Below are 22,424 nucleotides of genomic sequence, written 5' to 3'. Positions count from 1 at the left end.
AGAGCTCCCCTCTTCCCCCACTCCCCTCAAATCCTCTTCACATCCTTCCTTCTTGATTGCTGTGGGGAAAGACCACTATCCTCCCTTAGCTCAGGTTCACAACCTTAGAGTCATTCTCCCGTTCTCCATTCCTCCAGGCTGTCCCCAAGGCTTGTGGCATCTTTCTCCACAACATAGTGTATGAAAAGTCATAAAATCATAGAAATGTGGGGCTCAAAGGGATCTCAAGGACGTCACTAGTCCATCCCTCCACACGGAGCCTTTATGCCCCTTCCTTTCTCTCCTGATAGTTCAGACACTTTTCCATACTCTAGAGAGTGATTTTTCAACTCAGTAACTATAACTGGCTTCCCCCTAGGCTCCTATTACTCCATCCAAGAGAGCAGTCAACATTATCCTCCTGACCTATTGCAAACCATGTCATTCCTGTCCTTATCTCTGTCTCTGCTGGCTCCCCATTGCTTACCATATCAGGTCTTTCCTTGCCTTGAAGGTATTGCACCAGTCTGCCCCAGGCTACAACTTGGATCCTGTTTCCTACCGCATCCCCCTTGCCCAGCCATGCAAGCTTCACAACTCCCTTCAGTTCTTTTTCCAATAGTCTCTTTTACACATGGAATGCCCTCCCAACCCCAGTGCACTAGACTACCACTCTCTCATCATCCATGTCCCTCCTAAAGACATACTTTTTCTGCTAGGCTCCAGACACTAACCCATGTCTGTCTAAAACCTCCAGGAGAGAGATTTCACAAAACAAATAACCAAAAAACATACTAAACTGACCATAAGATCTTTGAGGCAGGGACTGCGTTATATTTGTGTTTAGTGCAACACAAAGCACAGTCTGCACACAGATAATAAATGCTAGTTAAATGGTAATGTAGTAGTATGCTGTGCATGGTACCCTAACCCCCCTTCACGAGGCATAAGTCAAAACATTTACACTGCAGGTGTATATGCCAGCAGGAAAGAGAACACTAAACCCCCCCCATTCCCCCCCTCCCGCAAGTATTATGGGTGTTTACTCAGACTGTGCATGCAATCATGTACATAAAACAGCTATTTGAATCTGCCATTATTTCTAGAAACAGGCCTTCACATTTTGAATGTATAGATTGGAACTGACAGATTCAAATCTGCCCCTCCTTACAAATTTTAGTTCTAGGTTGAATTCAAAAACTGGAATGGGTCTCCATTTCCAGTTTGGACACAACTATTCTTGAAAGATTTTGGCCCAGGATGACAGAAGTCATTAAAAACAGCTGGAATTGCAAGATTTCCAACATTCTAGAGGACAGAAGTCTCCAGCACTACAAGACTCAAAGCCTAAGCTCTTGTGCTCGAAAGAAAACTCACTGCAGTTTCAACCACCAGCACTTCAGCCAGTCTCATTTCCCAGGACAGCCAGACAACTAGGCACTGTATTTGCACACTCTGTCCAAATAGCACCAACAGCAAGAAGGGCATACTGCCCTGAAGTCGTCTCGTCACTACTTGCCATTATAAGGAGGTCCACTGTCTATGCTTCCTCCGTGTCCTTTCGTATCACAGTAGGGAGGGGCCCAACCTGAGTCACAGTGACAGTTCTTGTTGTTATTGCACACCTTTAAATTAAAAAACAAAACAAAAAAACCCACATATTACTGCCATTGCGACTGTAGCTCCACATAAGACTGATCCACCAACTGGCAGGGGGAGAAAGAGAAATGCTGCAAGGTGTTTTCAAAGTCTACAGCCCAACTCCTGAAACAGAACGTTCCAAAAGAAAGGGTACTTACCTTGCTGTTACTGGAGTTTTTTGAGATGCATGGTACCTATGTATATTGCACAGTGAGGTCCACATGGGCTTCATGGGCCGGGGACTGGAAAAATTCTTGGTAGCAGTGTTCACTGGTCTGCACCTGCACCCTGTGCTGCTTTGTGCTTCAAACCAAGGGTGTAAGAGGAGGCACAGACCGACCACCTCTCCAGTTCCTTCTCTAATGCAAATCGCTCTAGGAAAGGATCCGAAGCAGAGGGGAAGGATGGCAGGTAGTGAAATATCCACATGGACCATACATCAAAGAACTCCAGTTACAGTAATGTAAGTAACCTTTCTTCTTCACATGATGGTCTCTGTAGATATTCCACTGTAGGTGTCTCCCAAGCAATATTCAGTGAAGAGGACAGTGAAAGGAATGCTGCACCATCGACTGCAGGACCATTATAATGAAGGAGGAGTCTGCAGAAGAGGCTTGTATCAGGATGTAATGTCTAGTAAAGGTGTGAAGAGCCTCATACTGCCACTCTACAGATCTCCAGGAGTGGAGCACCCTGAAGAGAAGCCACGGAAGCAGCCAGGGCTCTGGTCAAGTGAGCCCTCAGGCTGTGAGGAGAAAGTCCCTGCAAGATCACAGGAAAGGCACATGCAACCAGAAATGGATTTGGAATGTCTGTGCGGATATTGCTTCTCCTTTTGTTTGCTCAGCAATGGAAACAAAGTCTCGGAGATTTCTGGAAATCTTTGCAGGTGGAAAGCTGAGGCTTGACGGAGATCCAGAGAATGGAGCTTACTGTCTTCTCTGGTGGCATGAGGTTCTGGGTAGAAGACAGGGAGCTGTATTTATGACTTGGTGAATGGGAAATTCAGAGGGAACCTTTGGAACGAACTTGGGCTGTAACCTCAAGGAGACCTTCCCCCGGTGGAACACCATAGAGGGAAAGACCACCAGAAAGGCCCCAAGCTCATCCACTCTTCTGGCAGTGGTGATTACAGTCAGGAAGGCCACCACAGACAGGTGAAGAAAGAAACGGGCCAGTGGTTCACAGGGAGGATTCATGAGTGTTGACAAAACCAGGTTGAGGTCCCAAGCTGGCCTTGGTTTCTGTGCGGGGGATAGGTTCCAGTAAGGCCTTTCAGAAACCTTACGATCATAGGGTGGGCAAAGATTGAATAGCTATCACTGGCTGATAGAACATGTTAAACACAGCCAAATGCACACACAGAACAGAGACAGGCCTGAGTCTTTGAGGGAAAGAAAGAATTCTGAGAGGACAGGGATGTCCAAATCCTCGGGTATGCAACGAAGTTGACACCACACAGAAAATCTCCTCAGGGGTGGGCAAACTTTTTGGACCGAGGGCCACATGGGGGTTGTGCAACTGTATGGAGGGCCGGGTTGGGAAGGCTGTGCCTCCCCAAACAGCCTGGCCCCCTGCCCCCATCCGCCCCTCCCACTTCCCGCCCCCGACTGCTCCCCTCAGAACCTCCAACCCATCCAATCCCCCCTGCTCCTTGTCCCCTGATCGCCCCCTCCCGGGACCCCCACCCCCTATCCAACCCCCCTGCTCCCTTGTCCCCTGACTGCCCCGACCCCAATCGACACCCCCACCCCTTTACAGCCCCCCCTATCCAACCGCCCTCTGCTCCTCATCCCCTGCCCACCCCTTCCCGGGACCCCCTGCCCCAACTGTCCCCCGGGATCCCACCCCCTTATCAAATCCCCCCTGCTCCCTGTCCCCTGACTGCCCTCCCGACCCCTATCCACATTCCCACCCCTGACAGGCCCCCCGGGACTCCCACTCCCAACCCTCCCTATTCCCCATCCCCTGACCGCCCCCCCCAGAACCTCTGCCCCATCCAACTGCCCTCTCCTTCCTGACTGGCCCCCAGAACCTCCCGCTCCCTTACCCAACCCCCCGGCTCCCCGCCCCCTTACCAGAACCAGGAGCTCGCAGCCACGACACCTAGCCAGAGCCAGCTGCACTCCCCACACTGCCCAGCAGGAGCGGCGGGCCAGAGCACAGTCCGTGCAGTCCATGCAGCCCGCGCAGCGGCATGGCTGCCGGGGAAGGGAGACAGCAGGGGAGGGGCCGGGGACTAGGCTCCCCAGCCGGGACCTCAGGGGCCGGGCAGGACGGGCCCGCGGGCCAGGTGTGGCCCGCAGGCCATAGTTTGCCCACGTCTGATTTAGCTGCATAGCATCATTTCAGAGAGTTTCCTGCTATTATTGAGGATGGATTGTACCTCCTTGGAACACACGCTCGTTAAGCTCGTTATCCATCCAAATACCAGGCTGTTAGATAGAGGGATGCTCGGTTGGGATGGTTGGTCCTGCCTCTGTTCTGTGTTAGCAGATTCAGAAACAGTCGGATTCCTATGCATGGGAGCATTAGCATCTGGAGGATGCTGGTGAACCAAAACTGCCTCAGCTAGTAGGGTGCCACAAGAATCACTCACACTCTGTCCTGCTTAATTTTTTTTCTAGGACTCAGGGCCAGTGATGCAGTACTAAACTGAATAGTACTGGAACCCTGGTTTTGCATGTTGTGGAATCTGTCCTCAGGTAAGTAAGCTGTGCCTGAAATCGAATTCAGAGTTGCGCCGATCAATTCTATACCTTGTTCTGGAACTAAAATGGACTTTTCTAGGTTTACTGGACATTTCTGTTGCTGCTCTGGTGTGGAACCAATGGTGCAGCCAGCAAATCGCTCCCTCCTCCTCTCTCTTGCCAGTGTTGGGGATGGTCCCACCCCTTCCTGAAGCTGGCTGTTTAGGAGAACTCGATCTTTAGCACCGACAGATTGGACCAATGGTCCCCATGAGTTCCTAACACACCCAATACGAGGGTGCGGCATCTCACCCATTTGGAAGGGGGGGGGGGACGACCGGGAAGTGGGGGGCGGTCTTCTTATTAGAGGCTTTAGGAAGGGATCTTTACTATTTCTTACCCTCCTCCCATCTCTTCCTAGAATCTCTAGGCTTGGCATCTGATGGTCCAGAGCTGGGAAGTATCTGGCCAGGAGGTGCACTACTAGGCGACTCCTGTTGACGAATGGGGAGCGAGAGCAGGGGTCTGACAACCAGACTGGGAGCATATCAACCGCTCCATTAACTGTCTATGAAGCCAAAAATTGCGGGATTGCCAGGTTTGAAATGAATGGCAAATATTGGGATTAGGGGGATTCTCCAAAGTAATATCCACAGAAATCATGAAGATCACTCACTGGGAAGATCAAGAGGCAGGCCACCCCAGATTTGAAGCCTGGGATTTTAGGCATGCTAAGAACCCCAAACGTTAGGATTAGGAAGGGGGTGATGAGGATGGAGAAAAAACCTTAGACCCCCAAAACACTAGCTAACTACTAAAACATCAAAACTAGCTAGCTAAGGGGGGGGGGAAGAACTATTTACACAATGGAAGCTAAAATTTTAGCAGGAATGCTAGAGAAGCTGCAGACTCTGAGGAGTTCAGCCCCAGACCACGAGCCATAGAGAGGAATTGGAGGGCATCCCCTAATGCCCTTGGTTCAGAGCACGAGGAGGCACAGGCGTGACCAATGCACACTACTAGCATGAAGTGTCTGGTCTCAAAGTGCATGTGTGCCCCACAGTGGAATACACATATAGGGACCATCACTTGAAGAAGAGCTAGTACTTGGTTTCTATACCCAGCATCTAGAATCTTTCCTCACAACCTGCTCAATATGATCTTAAAACGAGAGCAGTTGTACTGGACTGAGAACTGTCCTTGGTGCAGCAGTAGGTTGTGAAATGCCCCCACTCCCTCTAAGCCACCCCCTCCAAGACCATCATTCCAGCAGCAAATGACACTGTAGCAAAGGAAGGCTGTGAGATAAATGCCCAAGTTATAAACACATGTTGGGTTTTCTATACATTTGTGAAGCATGGGGACATTATTTGCTGACAAGCCAACGTTTCTATTAGTCCAGCACAGGAAGAAATAAAAAACAAACAAAACCAGGAAGGGGGGAAATGGAGAAACAAAACTCCCAAACTGTTAAAGTAAACTGCAATATAATAGGATATTGTATTTGTTAAATCTCAAAGATTAAATACAACTTTAAACAAGAGTCAGTTGGGAAGCCGCCATCTTGAATCTGATTAAATAGAGAAGGACTGAGAATGCAGAAACAGTTGCAATGTATGAAAAAGAAGAGGAGTTTAATTTAAAAAGAACTAAAAATCCCCAAACCCATGCCCTTCAGATGCTTTAGCCACTGTTACAGTAACCCAGAGTACTAGAACTTCTCTTCTAACAGTGAAAGTCCCTGCTTTCCAATCGATTCTGCATTCTCATGCCTATTCTGAACCAGACAACTGCACTTTCAGCAGCAAGTGCTATGCTTTATCAGTACAAAGGCAGCTTCTGCTTCCACTTCCATGACGAGGGTTATAGTTATGTAGCTAGTGAGATAGTGGCAGACATTTCTAGAAACTGTTTAAAAAATTTGTTATAATGTTCATTTTTATACATAGATTTATTTTTGTTCAGTAAGTGTGTATCTAAGATGTAATAGTTAGTCTCTGAGGTTTTCCTAGATTTTTAAGGCCAAATGGCACCACCGTGATCACCTAGTCTGACCCTGTACATAAAATATGCCAGAAAATTTCACCCAGTAATTCCTGATCCAGCACAATAACTTATGGGTGAGCTAGAGCATTTTTTAAAATCAAGATTCAGCATCTTTCTGAAAGTTTTCAAGTGCTGGAAAATCCATCACATCCCTTAGGAAATTGTTCCAATGGTTAATTACCCTCATTGTTAACATTTTGCATCTTATTTTCCTTCAGTGTCCATTCACAATAGTAATCAAACTATGCTGGCCAGACTGGGTTTAAACCTGTTTAAATGCTGTTTTGCCAGAGTTTTATAAACTCTGTTTAAATAAAATCATTTCTGGACTACGCAGCCTATAAGCAGTTGTATTAAAAGAAACATTTTTGTAAACAGTAATGCTTGGGTTATACTAGCCACACAAAACATTGTACTAAAACCTGTTCAGCTCACATTATTTAATAACCAGTGAAGATGGAACATCAAGGTGACTTTCATGTTAACCGCACAGAAGAGCAACTTCTCATAATAAAGCCCGCCCTTTAGGGTTTTCAAACAAAAAGTAGTGTTTCTACATTAAACAGCTTTCTGTTAGTTCAGGAGTGGGCAAACTTTTTGGCCCGAGGGCCACATCTGGGTATGGAAATTGTATGGCGGGTCATGAATGCTCACGAAATTGTGGATTGTGCGGGAGGGGGTGCGGGCTCTGGGGTGGGGCTGGGGATGAGGGGTTTGGGGATGCAAGAGGGTTCTCCAGGCTGGGACTGATGGGTTTGGAGGGCAGGAGGGGGATCAGGGTTGGGGCAGTTGTTTGGGGCACAGGAGGGGGCCAGGGTGCAGGATCTGGGCGACACTTACCACAAGCAGCTCCCAGAAGCAGCAGCCTGTCCCCCCTCTGACTCCTATGTGGAGGTGCGGCCAGGAAGCTCTGCACACTGCCCTGTCTGCAGGTGCCACCCCTGCAGCTCCCATTGGCCGTGGTTCCCGGCCAATGGAAGCTGCAGAGATGGTGCTTGGGGCGGGGGCTGCGTGTGGAACCTCTTGGCTGCCCCTACGCACAGGAGCCAGAGGGGGGACATGCCACTGCTTCTGGGAGCCAGCAGAGTGGGGCAAGCCCCTTACTCGGTTCCCCGGCTGGAGTGCCAGAGCAGGGCAAGCCCCAGACCCTGCTCCCCGGCGGGAGCTTGAGGGACGGATTAAAACATCTGGAGGGCCGGACGCAGCCCCCAGGCCGTAGTTTGCCCACCCCTGTTAGTTACATTCTTTAGGTAGTGATCAATGAAAGGTTTGTAGCACTAAAACAGCTAATTATTAAACACAAGTTACTGGGCTCAATACAGAGGTGAGTGAAATTCCATAAAACGAAGTCAGACTAGATGATATAGTGGTCTGTTCACACCTTAAAAATCAATGAATCTGAGCTTTCTTACTGAAGAGCATCCCAATATGAGAAATACCCAAGAAATACTGCAGGACTTTCAGGGAACATTCAGACCAGGCTGGATCAGAAAAGAAAGGCACCTTTATGCCTGACTTACCCCATGTCCATGGCACTTTTTCTCCACATCGCAGTCATAGTTCAGAACAGAGACACTTACACACTGGAAGTGCCTACAGATCTAGGGAAGTAAAAAGAAACAAGATGACCCCCAATCCAAATAAGATGGTTTTGGACCAACAAATATTACCACCTCCACACTTCCTCCCTTCCCGTTCTCCAACCCCTGTTTTACCCTGGACTCAGTGTATGAGTTCGCTGCCTGTACTACTTCCACGCTACCTTCAATTAGTGCTGCACAGCAAGCTCACACCACTTGGAGAATGCACACTCTTCTCTCACCCTGGAAGCTTTAAGTCTGATATAAACTTGTTTGCTATAATAAGGAATTCATAAGGTTTGTTGCAAATGAGCTGCATTTTCATCTAAAATCCTTCCCACAAGGTCTTAATACAGAGCAGTAGTATCAGAATCATCCATGGTGCAAATGTACAGATAGCAAGGTACCATACCACTGCCGGGAAAGAGTACGGAGCAGCCCCTATGCTGAACTATAGAAGGAAATAGTTGTGTCTCCTTTTCAGCCAGCTTGATAATTACAATGTATGGACGCAGACCTGAATTTCCACCCGTTGCCTGAAAAGCAGTTTTTGTATAGCTAGTTCTTCTTGATCACCGATTTCCAGAGATCGTGGGTCTTAACCGAACTTAACACTTGCTTTTGTTTCTTCTAAAAAGAACTTCCCTTTAAAGGAATTTATTCACAGAGTCCATTTCCAGGGAGAGTGTTACTCAGTTAGTGTTGGGGAAGGAGGAGATGGGGAAGTAATGAATTGTTAAGTTTGGCATTAGTTGCATGCACCAACATGAAGGTGAATTAATATGTATGTGTATGCATGTAAACAAGGAGCTGCAGATGATATACACACATCTAACAACTCATTTAGGTTTTATCCTAGGAATATTTTAAAGTTATTAATTTGTTATTGCTTACTTTTCCAGTATTACATTTTGTGCCTTCATTCACCATTCCAGGATCTGGAACATCTGATCCTAGCTGGAAATCCACACCCCAACATGTAGTGCTTCTGATGGGGGTTTGAATAATTGCAGGTTCAATCCCAAAAACAGGCATGGTTTTCACATTCTCACACTGCAGCTTCCCACACATGGCATTCCTACAACAATAGTATAATTTAAGAACTGTTATGGTTCTGGTGTTTAATTCATGTAGAGGAAAGGATCTTTCTGGCCTTCCTTTCCTAATGGACAATTATTAAAGATCACATGAGATACATTCCCAAATACTAACATCACACTGAAGTGAAGAGCAGAACAAGAGTGAGCTGTACATCAGTCTAAAACCACAAGGACATGGATTTATGCCTGCTGTTGGCAAAAGTTTGTGATCCGCAAACAAAAGCAAATACACCCCTGCAGCACCGCTATGTAGTTAATTAGGAAAAAAAACAGTCTGCAAAAGAGCATGTCTACATGACACCATTATTCATAGTGCTTAGGGTAGCAAAAGAACAATACAATGCAAGTTCGTTATTTCCAAGATGCCGCTTTTTATATATTAATTTATTAAACTTTGCAACAAAAATTGTTTGAAAATTCATGCCCATTTAGATAAAGACTAATATTATAATAGAGTTATAAAGTAATTTTAAATTTTTTGTACATTTATGTATTTGTAACCTAAGCTCCAATAACCCAGATTCAAAATTTAAGGCTTTAAAAGAACTTTTCTAAGCTACTTTATTTTGGTTTTTGAAAGACACACACAGCATCAGTGAAGGTAGATTATGGGGCAGTGTGTGTCTGACAAATCTCTATTGCCAAGTTGTGCTATGTATAAAGATTTGACAGCTGGCTAATTCTAAGGCATCTGAACGTGGATTTTTGGAGACTTCCTGAATGATACCTATTATGCATTCCCTTCTTCGTTAAACCAAACTCACCAGCTGGAACACTTTTTGTAGTCATGGCCATGGTAACCACAGTTGCCAAATCTGTCACCTTTGGAATTCACTTCAGCAAAACAAATGTTAGGGGCAGCCTTTGCTCCTGCAAAGACAGAGGGGGAACTAGGTCAGCTAACAGAGAGTTAGAGAAGCATCTCACATTGTGCACATACTTCTCTCTAGCCCCCAAAAACCATGTCGCATCTGCAGCATGAATAATCAGAAAGTTTGACCAAAATACATAAATGGGGTAAAACTGTTGGTCCAGATAGGTTCCAAGCTAACAGTACTGAGAGAAAATACAGTCACTTAGAAAGAATTATTATTAGCTGGACATTAAGTCTTGATGAATAGATTTAGCCTTATAAATAGAATCTGACAACATGAGTGTATCATAGCAAGGAAATTAGTAGTCCTTGAATCCACAGCACCACAATGAATTTTATGGCACAATAAAATTTAATTCGTCATAAATACCAGAAATATTTAAAATCCTTTGCCAATTCCGGCTGGTCTTTTCTTATAGATTAAAAAAAACCTAAAATCCATATTCGTTAAACAAATTGGGTGTTTTCTCTCTTTTAGCCATGGCCCTCCGAAACGTTACAATCATCATCCTTACTTGAGCCGAAGATAGCCTGACACTGCGCATCGTAGTACTGGCAAATCCCATTGTAACAATAGGCTTCATCATTCTGGCACGGGTACCCATTCTGAACAGTGACGTCTTGCTGACAGAACTGGGAGGTCCCATTGCAGTACTCTGGGAGATCACATTCATTGGTACTTGCCCGGCACACAGTGCCTCCTGGAAGAAACTGGAAGGGCGGGAAAAAGGAAAAATAAAATCCCAAGCAAAGATCTAAAAAGCCATACATCAACATACATTCTGACCTAACAAACTGAACATGCACTTTGCTGAAGTCACCCTTTTGTGCTGGAAACATGCAAAAACCTTCCCAGTTCAGCAGAGACTATTTCCCTCCTGGATCCACTAATCAAGCCCAGCATTCCTTTTTCCTCACAGTCAGTGGAGAATGCTTTAAGACATGAGATTCTTCCAACACCATCCTGGGATCTCTTACCCGACATTTTTTACAGCAGTCGCCATACGCACATTCAGCCCCTGCTCGGAGTTTACAAGTATCTGATTCACAGCAAGGATCACTTTCGCATTCCTGTAAATTAAAGCAGTGAGAGTAATTCAGTGAATGATAAAGAATCATATCTGACCCCTGCAGAAATGCAGGCAGTCTGCATTTAACATAGAATCATGTGAGCAACATTGGTGAACTGTCCCAGTTACTAACCTTTGGTGAACCACAGTCACACTCCTCCCCAGCATCCACCAACTTGTTGCCACAAAATGGGATGCTATAGGTTTCATCAGGGTTGGGAACGTTAAGCAAGCAGCTTCCACCTTTGTTCAGAGTTAACTTCTCAAAGTCTTCTGCACTGCAGCTGCTGAAATTTCTGGACCCTCTGCAACAGAGTATTAGCCATTCTTTACACTATGTCTACTTAGGAGTTCTTCTTGACCAGCATTCCTGTGCAATAAAGAGTCAGTCTAGCAAAAAATAGAGCCAACAGCTAGAGACAGACAAGGACAATATAGTAAGATACCTCTGAATGTGGAATGAGATATAAATCTTTCTGCTACATTCGTAGAGCAAAAATCTTTACTTAAAGGAAAATTGACCACCCCTTAATAAAATATTTAAATAGTACCATGAGTTCAATGATATAACCTCCTGATGACAAAATAACAAACAGAGTCACAATCAGAAAAATAATACAGTACAAGGGAATAGGTGTCATCTAAACAAAGGTCTGGGAGCCATGAACTCCTGAGTTAAGTCATGTAACCTTTCAGTTCCCAAACACTAGGATAATATAGGGTTGTTCACATAGCAAGCTAATGAAAATAAGCTAGGTTGTGAATTTAAAGTGCAATAGCTATTCCACACTAGCTCCCCAGGTGGACATTTCTTATTCTGCACTAAAAGTGCCTTTGTGCAGTTTTACTCCTGGCCGAATTCTGCGCCACTGCACATGCGCAGAATTTATGTCCCAAGCAGATTTCTTTGCTTCCCCATAGAAAAATTACTTTCTGACAGGGAAGCCAGAAGAGCGGTCATATGACTCTTTTCAGCAGTATGTTTCGGGTACCTAGGGCAGCTGGCAGAGAGGCAGATCACTGTGGGGCTGGGAACAGGACAGGGAAGGACCCAGCTGGTGCCTCCTACCCTGCACTGGGCTCAGCTGCTAGTCCCAGCTGGGCTGGGGAGAACTGGACTTCCTCTTCCCCTGCATGGCATCCGGGGCTGTGTCAGACCCACCCCCAGATTTCTCCCCCACTTCATGAAGCTTCCTGCACCCATCGCTCCTGCAGGGGGAGGGATCACTGTATAGGGAGCTGCCCCCATATCCGCCCCCACCTCATACTCAGACCCTCTCGCAGAGTCTCACACACACACACCCCGCACCCAGAACCTCCCCCGCTCCGACAAGCCCCACTCCCCCTGCACCTGGACCACCCCAACGAGCCACCCGCTCCCAGATCCCCACCCTACCGAGCCCCAACCAGCTGCACCTGGATCCCAACCCCACTGAACCCCACTCCGCCAGTATCTGGACCTCCCCCATTGAGCTCCCCACACCGACCCCACTGCCCAGCTGTCCCCTCCCCCCCACATCTCCCCACTGAGCCCCAACCACCTTCAACCGAGACCCCCCTGCAGAGTCCCATTGCCCCGCACCCAGAACATCCCCACAAGCCCAGGTGAATCCAGATCCCACACACATCTGGATCCCCCATTGAGCCACCTGCGCCCAGACTGCCCCACACAGAACACTCTCAAGCCACACCTGGATCCCCCCCACACTATGCCCCTCCACGCTTGGATCCTGCCTGCCCACACCTGGTGCACTTGGCACAGGACAGGGCCCTGGGGTGTTTCTGGTGCAGGCCCGGTGTCATAAACATACAGCTAAGGATAGCATAAAATCCCTCCTTTACCTGTAAAGGGTTAAGAAGCTCAGATAACCTGGTTTGCACCCGACCAGAAGAACCAATAGGAAAAAAGATACTTTAACGCATTTTCTTACTATTACTTATTACTGCTGCCACCATGTCAGGATTCCCTCCCCACTTTGAACTTTGGGGTACAGATGTGGGGACCTGAATGAAAAACCTCCTATGCTTATTTCTACCAGCTTAGGGTTAAAACTTCCCCAAGGCATAAATTTCTTTTTTACCCTTGGTATCGCTGCCACCACCAAGTGATTTAAACAAACATGCAGGGAAGGCTACTTGGAGCCCTACCTTCCCCCAAAATATCCCCCCAAGCCCCTACACCCTCTTTTCTGGGGAGGCTTGTGAATAATATTCTAACCAATTGGTTAAAAAGTGAGCACAGATCAAACCCCCTGGGTCTTTAGGACACTGAAAAACAATTAGGTTTTTTAAAAAAAGTTTACTTAAAAAAAAAAAAGAAAAGAAAAAAGAATCACCTTTGTAAAATCAGGATGGAAGATAACTTTACAGGGTAACAAAAAGATTTAAAACACAGAGGATTTTCCCTCTAGGCACAACTTTAAAGTTACAAAAACAGGGATAAACCTCCCTCTTAGCACAGGGAAAATTTACAAACTAAAACAAAAGATACTTTAAACGCATTTTCTTACTATTACTTACTATTTTTGTAATATTAGATGTATTATTTTAGTAGGAGCTGGATTACTTGCTTAGTCTTTTTCTTTGTTTTCCGAGAGAAAACCCACAGAGCACAAAACAAAGCCTTTTTCCCTCCCCAGATTTGAAAGTATCTTTTTTTCCCATTGGTTCTTCTGGTCAGGTGCCAACCAGATTATCTGAGCTTCTTAACCCTTTACAGGTAAAGGAGGGATTTTATGCTACCCTTAGCTATATGTTTATGACACCTGGTCTTTGCGCTGTGTCAGGATTGGGTGCAGCCTCACCGTTAAGTCCATGTCCTGGGGAGGGGAGCTGCACAGTGATCTCCCACCAGCACCTGTGGCCTGTGCTCCCCAATGCCATGCTGGAGCCTCCACATTTATTTGACAAATAAAATTTGAAGAATTTTAAAATACTGTGTGCAGAATTTGTAATGTTTTGGTGCAGAATGCCATCAGGAGACGCAGGTGAGCTTAGTCCACTTTAAGTGGACAGCCTAGTTTAGTCTGCATTAATTTCATGTGTCGATAACCCCTAATATTTGCCTTCCTCTTAAGCATGTTGTGAAAATTAATTAACTGTTCATAAGAATGCTTTGAATAGTAACTGTGTCCTATAAATCTTTGATCATCATCTATGGACATATCCTCCAACCTGGCATAAAGGGAAAATTACTTACGATGCTCCAGAGTTCATAATACAGCTTTCTGCTCCACATTGACAAACTCTTTCATCATCATGGTTCATTCCCAGATTATGACCCAGCTCATGAGCCATAATTGATGCAAACATCTGCACACTGATTTGCCCAAACTACACAAGACCAAAACAAAAAGAGTGAATTACTGTAGTGTCTGTACTGGGAAGAAGTCAATGTTCCCCAGTCCCTTCAGAAACTTTGTACTAGGCTTAGTCACTGCATTAACGTGATCTTCAGAGTTGGGTAACCTAGATGGTTTTTGCTTTCTAACTTGTACGAGTACAAAGTTGACCAGTAAATTGGTAATAGGTTATAGAGCCTTGTGTCTGTAGCTCAGGGGTGCGCAAACTTTTTGGCATGAGGGCCACATCGAGTTTCCAAAATTGTATGGAGGGCCGGTTAGGGGAGGCTGTGCCTGCTTGAACAGCCAGGCGTGGCCCGGCCCCGCCCCCTAGCCGACACCTCCTGCTTCTCCCCCCTGACGGCCCCCCCCAGGACTCCTGCCCCATCCAACGCCCCCGGGCCCCCTGCCCAACCCCCACTTCCCCATCCAACCCCTCCTCTCCTTCCTGACTGCCCCCCGGAACCCCTGCCCCCATTCAATCCCCCTGTTCCCTACCCTCTGACTGCCCCAACCCCTATCCACAACCCCACCCCCATGACCACCACTCTGAACTCCCCTGCCCTCTATCCAACCCCACTGCTCCCTTCCCCCTTACCGTGCTGCCTGGAGCACGAGTGGCTGGTGGCGCTACAGCCGAGCTGTCCAGAGCACCAGGACAGGCAGCCGTGCTGCCCGGCGGGAGCCAGCCACGCCACCGCGCAGCACACAGCACCAGGTCAGGCCGTGGCCTGGTAAAAGCTCACAGCCCTGCCGCCCAGAGCATTGCACCGGCGGCGCAGTGAGCTGAGGCTGCGCAGGAGGGGGAACAGCAGGGGAGGGGCTGGGGGCTAGCCTCCTGGGCCAGGAGCTTGTGGGCCGGGCAGGAGGGTCACACGGGCTGGATGTGGCCTGCAGGCCGTAGTTTGTCCACCTCTGACCTAGCTTAATGGTCCTCCAGCTCTGGTCCAGGATCACTGGTGGCCTGTGGAGCATCTTCTTGTCTGTCACTCGGTGCTCTCTCTTCTCTGTTTCTAGCTGCTACACAGCATTACAGAAGCTAATCTATGTCGAATAACTTACTATTACTTTTCCATATACACCATTCCCAGAGAGGTCATGTGATCATGGATGGGCGGAGTCATCTTCACTCTATTAGATCTGGGGCATATTATGGGAATGTTTGAGAATCTCTGCTCCAAGTCAACAGTTTGAAAGGCAACTCTGGCTAATTTAGTTGCCTACTGAAATAAATTGGGAGATCCCAGTTCAATTTCCACTGGGCACGTATCCACACAACAAAAACCTCAAGGGTGTCACTTAGTGTCAATTGTGATCGTTAGCAGAGAAGCTACCTGATCACAGAGACTAAGTGCATGAGGAACAAGAGAGGAACTGAACGCTGCAGCAGCTATGAGGAGTTCTGTTAATTGACTCCTTATTGAAATCTGTTCCTGCCGCTGCTTGTGGAGGGGCTGAAAAGCCCTATCTCTATATTGCTTTCGTTTCTCACAGTCATAGTGCTGTGAATCTCTAATTTTCACAACAGTGATATTGAAGTTACATTGCAGTTTCACGCAACAGGATAGTTGCCTAGCTAAATCCTTGCCCTCTGATTTGGCAGTGCCCTTTGTGAATCCAAAGGTCATGCACAGACTTGGGGATAGATTTCTAGAGGAGCACTCTGCTGTATTAATTTAGATGAAATATATGGGTCCAAAGAGTGAAAGGTGTTCACATAAACCAGGCACTGTCCAACATGAAAACAGCGTTAAACAAGGTTCAGAGTGTGGTACATAGAGACCTCAGCCTGCTTAGTACCATGGCACAAGTCCTTTTAATTTTTTATTAAAGGAAGGAAGGAAAAACAGTTAAAGCACTTGAAATGTGAAGTTTTAAATAAGACATTCATTTTAACATAAGTCCTTTTTCATCTTCCCTTAAGCTGGGTAAAGTTTTTAGAAAGAGGAGAAAAAAAACCATGTTTGACAAGTCTTTCAGATAGTATGAAAAATGGTAATAACTAACTGTCCCTTTTGGGGGAAAAGAGAAGTTAATTGAGATGGGCTGGAGCGGTCATTGTTGCTGTTGTTGTTAAAGTCCAGTCCCGTTTCCTAGAAGGCAAAACAAGACACACACACACACACACACACACCAAAGGGAGAGAAAAGAACAGCAAAGATAGAAAATGCAGTTTCTGTCTTTGGTGTCGTCTTTCACTTGCAACTTCACAGCTGGAAAAACATAGGTCCACCACACAGTTTTATTAGACACTCTGAGACCTGGCAAACTTGTACCAGCATTGGTTTGTTTACAGCATTGCTTTTAGCTGCCTCTTTCTGGTTACAGGCTTACAGCAGTATTGCAAAATATAGTCTTGGCCAGCTAAGCCAGACTTATTAAACAAAAGAGGAAAGAGATAGAAAAAAGAAGGCATAAGGTGAAGGAAAAGAACACACAGGGGGGAGGGGTCAATGACAAACTCTCACATCCCAGGCAGTGCTGGGGATTCAGCCAGAGATGATGGATGTGGCCAAGTCATCTGGCTACTTCTTTCTGGCCCAGGCTGGTCAGGACATCTTTCAGGATTGGGAAAAAGAAGGCCTGGGGCCCTAGGATACAGTGGAGTTGGCAGCCATGATGGCAAAGCTCGCTCCTTCCTCTTCTCTCGCCTTTCAGTCAGCCAGCCCAGTGCTAGCCAGCTTTCCCTAGCAGCCTCTCACTCGCTCTCTCTCTTTTTTTTTTTTTTTTTTTTTTTTTAAGACCCCCGCCAATTCGGTCTAGTTTCCGACACACCAATTTTGGTGAATTGATTTCCGGTCCCATACTGTTCTTGTTTACCAGACATGATCTTAACACAGTCCTTGAATTATACCAAAATACCTTTTTGTTTTGACTGATTCAGTCTCTCTCTTTTTTGCACCCTTTCCCCATCAGCATTTGTTAGTACAAGTTATTGTGACATTTTCTGAACTTTCACTTTTTACAGCTGAGCTCGCAATTAGGGTAAATGTGTAGATCCAATTATCACAACAACCCATAGCTCACACTGACTTCAACCAGAGATATGGGGGCTCAGCGCCTCTCAGAAAAGAGCCAGGCCTCTGAAACTCAATGCTGCCTGCAGAGGAATGGCATTGACAGCTCCTAGGGTCTTAGACCATGACCTAATCTGGGACTTTGAGTTGCAGTATATACACAAAGGGGAGAGTTAAAGGAGGCAGAAAGCAGCAGTGATTAAGAATTCTCTTGCTTCTAGAGGTTGTCAGATCCTTAATACTGTCTCCCTTTTATATTGAAGATACAGAGTTCACATTAAAGTTTTATTTAAAGGGGTATTAAAGATATCCTACCACATTAATCCCTCCTGCATGGCTTTTGGAGCATATTGTTCCAACATAGGCCATTCCTGCAGTTCCACCAAACCCCTTCTTCCTAGAGCACATTAGAAAGAAAAAAATTAAGGAAGAATCAACATAACTGTGCTGGAGGCATGACAGCCTATAATACAATGACCAGCTGTGCAAGAGCTCAGTGCATCTCTCTGTGCCACATAAAAGCAGTAGTAATACTGCTTCTGCTTTTCAATTATCTAACAGGAAGTACAGTGCTAAGAAAGTATGGCTCATATCAATACCATGCTTTTATTTAGACAATGCTTTGTTTTTTAAAACTGGGCCCATATAATTTAGAGAGAATCAATGCCCACTCCACTCCAAAATAAAAATGTAAATAATATACCAAACCTATTTTTTTCTTTAAGTTTGTATTGTAGTGGCTGCTTTGTTATTCTCCATTAACTTTCCTTTCCTCAGCTTCCCCTCTGAGTCTTTAAATTTTGTTTCTCCAGTGTTCTTCTAGAAAGTCTGAGTGTAATACTACAGCATGTACAGTGTTTTACCTTGCATAACAGGCAAGAGTATAGTGAAGACTTAATATCAAACTTTATCAATAATATCAAGCTTTTTTTGTGTCAAATAAATTTGCTCGAAGGAGCTACCTGCCAAGCTGCCTTCTGACACACTGTAGGTTACCAAGCCCCCATCATGTGATCTCAGTACAGTATGCTACAGAGTACTTTAGTAACAAGAATGTCCCAAATGCCGCTTCCAAATATTAAACAAACTCCAGCTTAAGAAAGTGGGTGCTAATAGTGCAACAATGCAAATGTGCTAGTGACCTGGAGAAACACAAGCTAATTCTACACAGAAAGGCTCAAATCATGTAACCAGCTTCTGGATATTGATTACAGAAACAGCTTATGCGCCATTAAATCATAACATTCAACAGTCTACAGCTGTGATAGTTATGGTCTTCAAGGGAAAAGCCCTAGATCTACAAGTCTATCCAATACATGATGTGACAAAAGGCTTCTCTATGAAGTCACCCACAGCTGTGAGCTTTGTAATAAGAGAAATTAAGCAGCATCATGTTCTGAACAACCCAAAAATTGTTCTAATTTTAGAGATATCCCCATTTGTCAGGAACCAGATGTTTGTCTTCTAGTGGGTGGCAGAGGAAGCTTCTGAAAGATGAAACAAGTTGGTGCTGAATGTTCACAATGCTTCAGTAAACAGCATGTGCAGCAGATTGTTTCTGACTGCTCATAGTAAAGCCGTTACCATGGAATCTTCATTGAATGTAACCTTTATGTTTGAAGTTACTAATTAATACAAGTAAGCAAAGTCTCCTAGCAAAGCCCTTTCCTAAAATTATTTCTGGATAGGGAAAAAGATTCCCAGCACTTACAGAACAAACTGGGCACTGTCATGTCGTCGACGCGTGACAAGATTCTTCTCTCGCCACTGTACAAAGTTCCCCAGCACATCGCCGGCACTTCCGTCTGTGCTAATCAAGTTTTCGTTCTTCCAGATCTCCAAGCCAACCAGCACGATACGAATATTTAGCATAATGTACATCTGAAAAGGCAAAGAAAAGGGGAATGCAGAGTGAAGCTGAGGATGGCCAGATATGAGCATGCCATAAGGATAAATCATTTTTAGTATTATATATAAATCATACTGCCAAAATCTAATTTTTCAGTTTTCCTATGTAATAAGGATGTCAGTTTTCCAAATTGTATATGCCCTGCTATTAAATTTTAGTGGGCTAAAGGACTAGTGCCTATATACCACAGTGATAGGGTGCTATAGAAAAACTGAAGATAGACAAATAGAAAGACTCCTGATCACAAACCAATAGTGTCCCCAGCAAACCAAAGTCAAATTAAAACAGAGCACAACAGATCCATAGTTCGTAAGGCCAGAAGAGACAACTGTGATCATAGTCTGACCTCATCTGGATAATACAGATCACCACATTTCCTTGAATTCATTCCTGCTTCAAAACCAATAGTTATGGTTGAACTCAAGAATATCTTTTATAAAAACAAACAATCTTGATTTCAAGATTTCCTGTTATGGAGAATCCACCTCAATCAAAGTAAATAAATACTACCACCACCTTACAGCTCCCGCTAGCTCCATGGTGAGATGTCGTTGATTCAACGGTAATTCTAAGGGAGGAGTGCTTCCCACTGAATCATCAACATCACTTCCAATAGGACATTGGATTTCCCTTGTTCATCCACTTACTGACAAGGTCCTGACCCTGCTTAGCAGCATTCTGACAAGATAACAGACCAAGGTGGTCAATTTATAAAATTAAACACTTAAGTTGCAAGGCTACAACATTCAATATTATTGCCAATTTAGACACAGCATAGCTTTAACTTACACTATCCAGGTAATTTGCTAGATGCACCATCTCTTCTCTCACAGCAGCTTCACTCCTACCCAACAGCTCATACTGCAAGATAAAGAGGTTTATTAGTGGAAATAAGATGTGATTGACATGATTATAAGACATAAGAGGAAGAATAAGATCTTTTAAGTATTATTGTCAGGCTCCATGTCTCATGTTTGGAAGTTACAGCCTGGAACTGTTGTCAAAAAAAAAAGCACTAGAAGAGGGCAAACTAGTAGGCAGCACCTTTATAGATGCAGTCAGATCATCATCTGTTCAAGAGAGGCAGAACAGGAAGGGAAGTATTCTCCTTTGACCATTAGAATCCTTGAATGTAAAGCTCTGACCCTCTGACGTTTTACGGTATATCCTATTTTGCAATGTAGTAACATTATATATATTTGAATTGTCTAGGTTATGTCTGGTATTGTCTTTTAATAAATCCATTTGTAGTAATGAGGCTGAAAGAATGTTTTAATACAGAAAGGTACATTACTTTGCCTTAAAATGTTTTATAATTATTTGGGGTGAGGGTGTTTAAGTTACATCTCCCTCCGCCATAAGCAAAGAACTAAGGAACAAACAATATATAATCCTACCCTTTCTTTGTCCACAACTATGAACAGCTCCACATATCTTGTCTGGGGAAGTATAGCTCTTTTCCTCTGCAAACAGGAAGGAAAAAAAAAAAAACACATTTTCTTTGTAGTTAACTACAAGTTTACCAAGTTCATCTGTAAAAACAAAGTGAGCTCATCCTAATCCATGCTCATATTTCACACTCAGTAAAACAAGTGCTTTACTAATGTAATCATAGAATCATAGACTATTAGGGTTGGAAGAGACCTCAGAAGGTCATCTAGTCCAATCCCCTGCTCAAAGCAGGACCTACCCCTACTAAATCATCCCAGCCAGGGCTTTGTCAAGCCAGGCCTTAAAAACCTCTAAGGATGGAGATTGCACCACCTTCCTAGGTAACACATTCCAGTGCTTCACCACCCGCCTAGTGAAATAGTTTTTCCTAATATCCAACCTAGACCTCCCCCACTGAAACTTGAGACCACTGCTTCTTGTTCTGTCATCTGCCACCTCCATCCTCTTTGGAACCCCCGTTCCGGTAGTTGAAGGCTGCTATCAAATCCCCCCTCACTCTTCTCTTCTGCAGACTAAATAAGCCCAGTTCCCTCAGCCTCTCCTCATAAGTCACGTGCTCCAGCCCCCTAATCATTTTCGTTGCCCTCCGCTGGACTCTCTCCAATTTTTCCACATCCTTCTTGTAGTGTGGGGCCCAAAACTGGACACAGTACTCCAGATGAGGCCTCACCAATGCTGAATAGAGGGGAATGATCACATCCCTCGATCTTCTGGCAATGCTCCTATTTATACAGCCCAAAATGCCGTTAGCCTTTTTGGCAACAAGGGCACACTGCTGACTCATATCCAGCTTCTCGTCCACTGTAATCCCCAAGTCCTTTTCTGCAGAACTGCCGCTTAGCCAGTCGGTCCTCAGCCTATAGCAGAGCATGGGGCTCTTCTGTCCTAAGTGCAGGACTCTGCACTTGTCCTTGGTGAACCTCATCAGATTTCTTTTAACCCAATCCAATTTGTCTAGGTCACTCTGGACCCTATCCATACCCTCTAGCGTATCTACCTCTCCCCCAACCTTAGTGTCATCCACGAACCTGCTGAGGGTGTAATCCACCCCATCATTCAGATCATTAATGAAAATGTTGAACAAAACCGGCCCCAGGACCAACCCTTGGGGCACTCCGCTTGATACCGGCTGCCAACTAACATTGAGCTGTTGATCCCTACCCATTGAGCCTGACGATCTAGCCAGCTTTCTATCCACCTTATAGTCCATTCATCCAATTTATACTTTTTTAACTTGCTGGCAAGAATACTGTGGGAGACCATATCAAAAGCTTTGATAAAGTCAAGATATATCACATCCACCGCTTTCTCCATATCCACAGAGCCAGTTATCTCATCATAGAAGGCAATCAGGTTGGTCAGGCATGACTTGCCCTTGGTGAATCCATGTTGACTGTTCCTGATCACCTTCCTCTCCTCCAAGTGCTTCAAAATGGATTCCTTGAGGACTTGCTCCATGATTTTTCCAGGGACTGAGACTGTAGTTCCCCAGATTCTCCTTCTTCCCTTTTTTAAAGATGGGCACTACATTAGCCTTTTTCCAATCCTCCGGGACCTCCCCCGATCGCCATGAGTTTTCAAAGATCATGGCCAATGGCTCTGCAAACACTTCAACCTACTCCCTCAGCATCCTCAGATGCATTAGTTCCAGCCCCATGGACTTGTGCATGTCCAGCTTTTCTAAATAGTCCTTAACCTGTTCTTTTACCACGGAGGACTGCTCAC

The 22,424-nt window shown here is 45.2% G+C and overlaps 1 protein-coding gene across 1 annotated transcript in view; it reads right to left on the bottom strand.

The window, feature by feature from the left end:
- ADAM9 (ADAM metallopeptidase domain 9) overlaps nucleotides 1-22,424 on the bottom strand; it is a 57,444-nt gene that overhangs the window by 5,595 nt on the left and 29,425 nt on the right. Inside the window, exons 7-18 of the mRNA XM_034762013.1 lie at nucleotides 20,645-20,710; nucleotides 20,037-20,108; nucleotides 19,050-19,219; nucleotides 17,654-17,735; nucleotides 14,180-14,313; nucleotides 11,114-11,285; nucleotides 10,889-10,981; nucleotides 10,426-10,621; nucleotides 9,801-9,906; nucleotides 8,831-9,014; nucleotides 7,877-7,957; nucleotides 1,499-1,604 (exon numbers count right to left, since the gene is read on the bottom strand). Coding sequence (XP_034617904.1) covers nucleotides 1,499-1,604; nucleotides 7,877-7,957; nucleotides 8,831-9,014; nucleotides 9,801-9,906; nucleotides 10,426-10,621; nucleotides 10,889-10,981; nucleotides 11,114-11,285; nucleotides 14,180-14,313; nucleotides 17,654-17,735; nucleotides 19,050-19,219; nucleotides 20,037-20,108; nucleotides 20,645-20,710 — 1,462 coding nt within the window. The remainder of the gene's footprint in view (nucleotides 1-1,498; nucleotides 1,605-7,876; nucleotides 7,958-8,830; nucleotides 9,015-9,800; nucleotides 9,907-10,425; nucleotides 10,622-10,888; nucleotides 10,982-11,113; nucleotides 11,286-14,179; nucleotides 14,314-17,653; nucleotides 17,736-19,049; nucleotides 19,220-20,036; nucleotides 20,109-20,644; nucleotides 20,711-22,424) is intronic.

The sequence above is a fragment of the Trachemys scripta genome, chromosome 2 (assembly GCF_013100865.1).
Source record: "Trachemys scripta elegans isolate TJP31775 chromosome 2, CAS_Tse_1.0, whole genome shotgun sequence".
Classification (NCBI taxonomy): domain Eukaryota; kingdom Metazoa; phylum Chordata; order Testudines; family Emydidae; genus Trachemys; species Trachemys scripta.
This window is presented reverse-complemented; position numbering and strand designations above follow the sequence as displayed.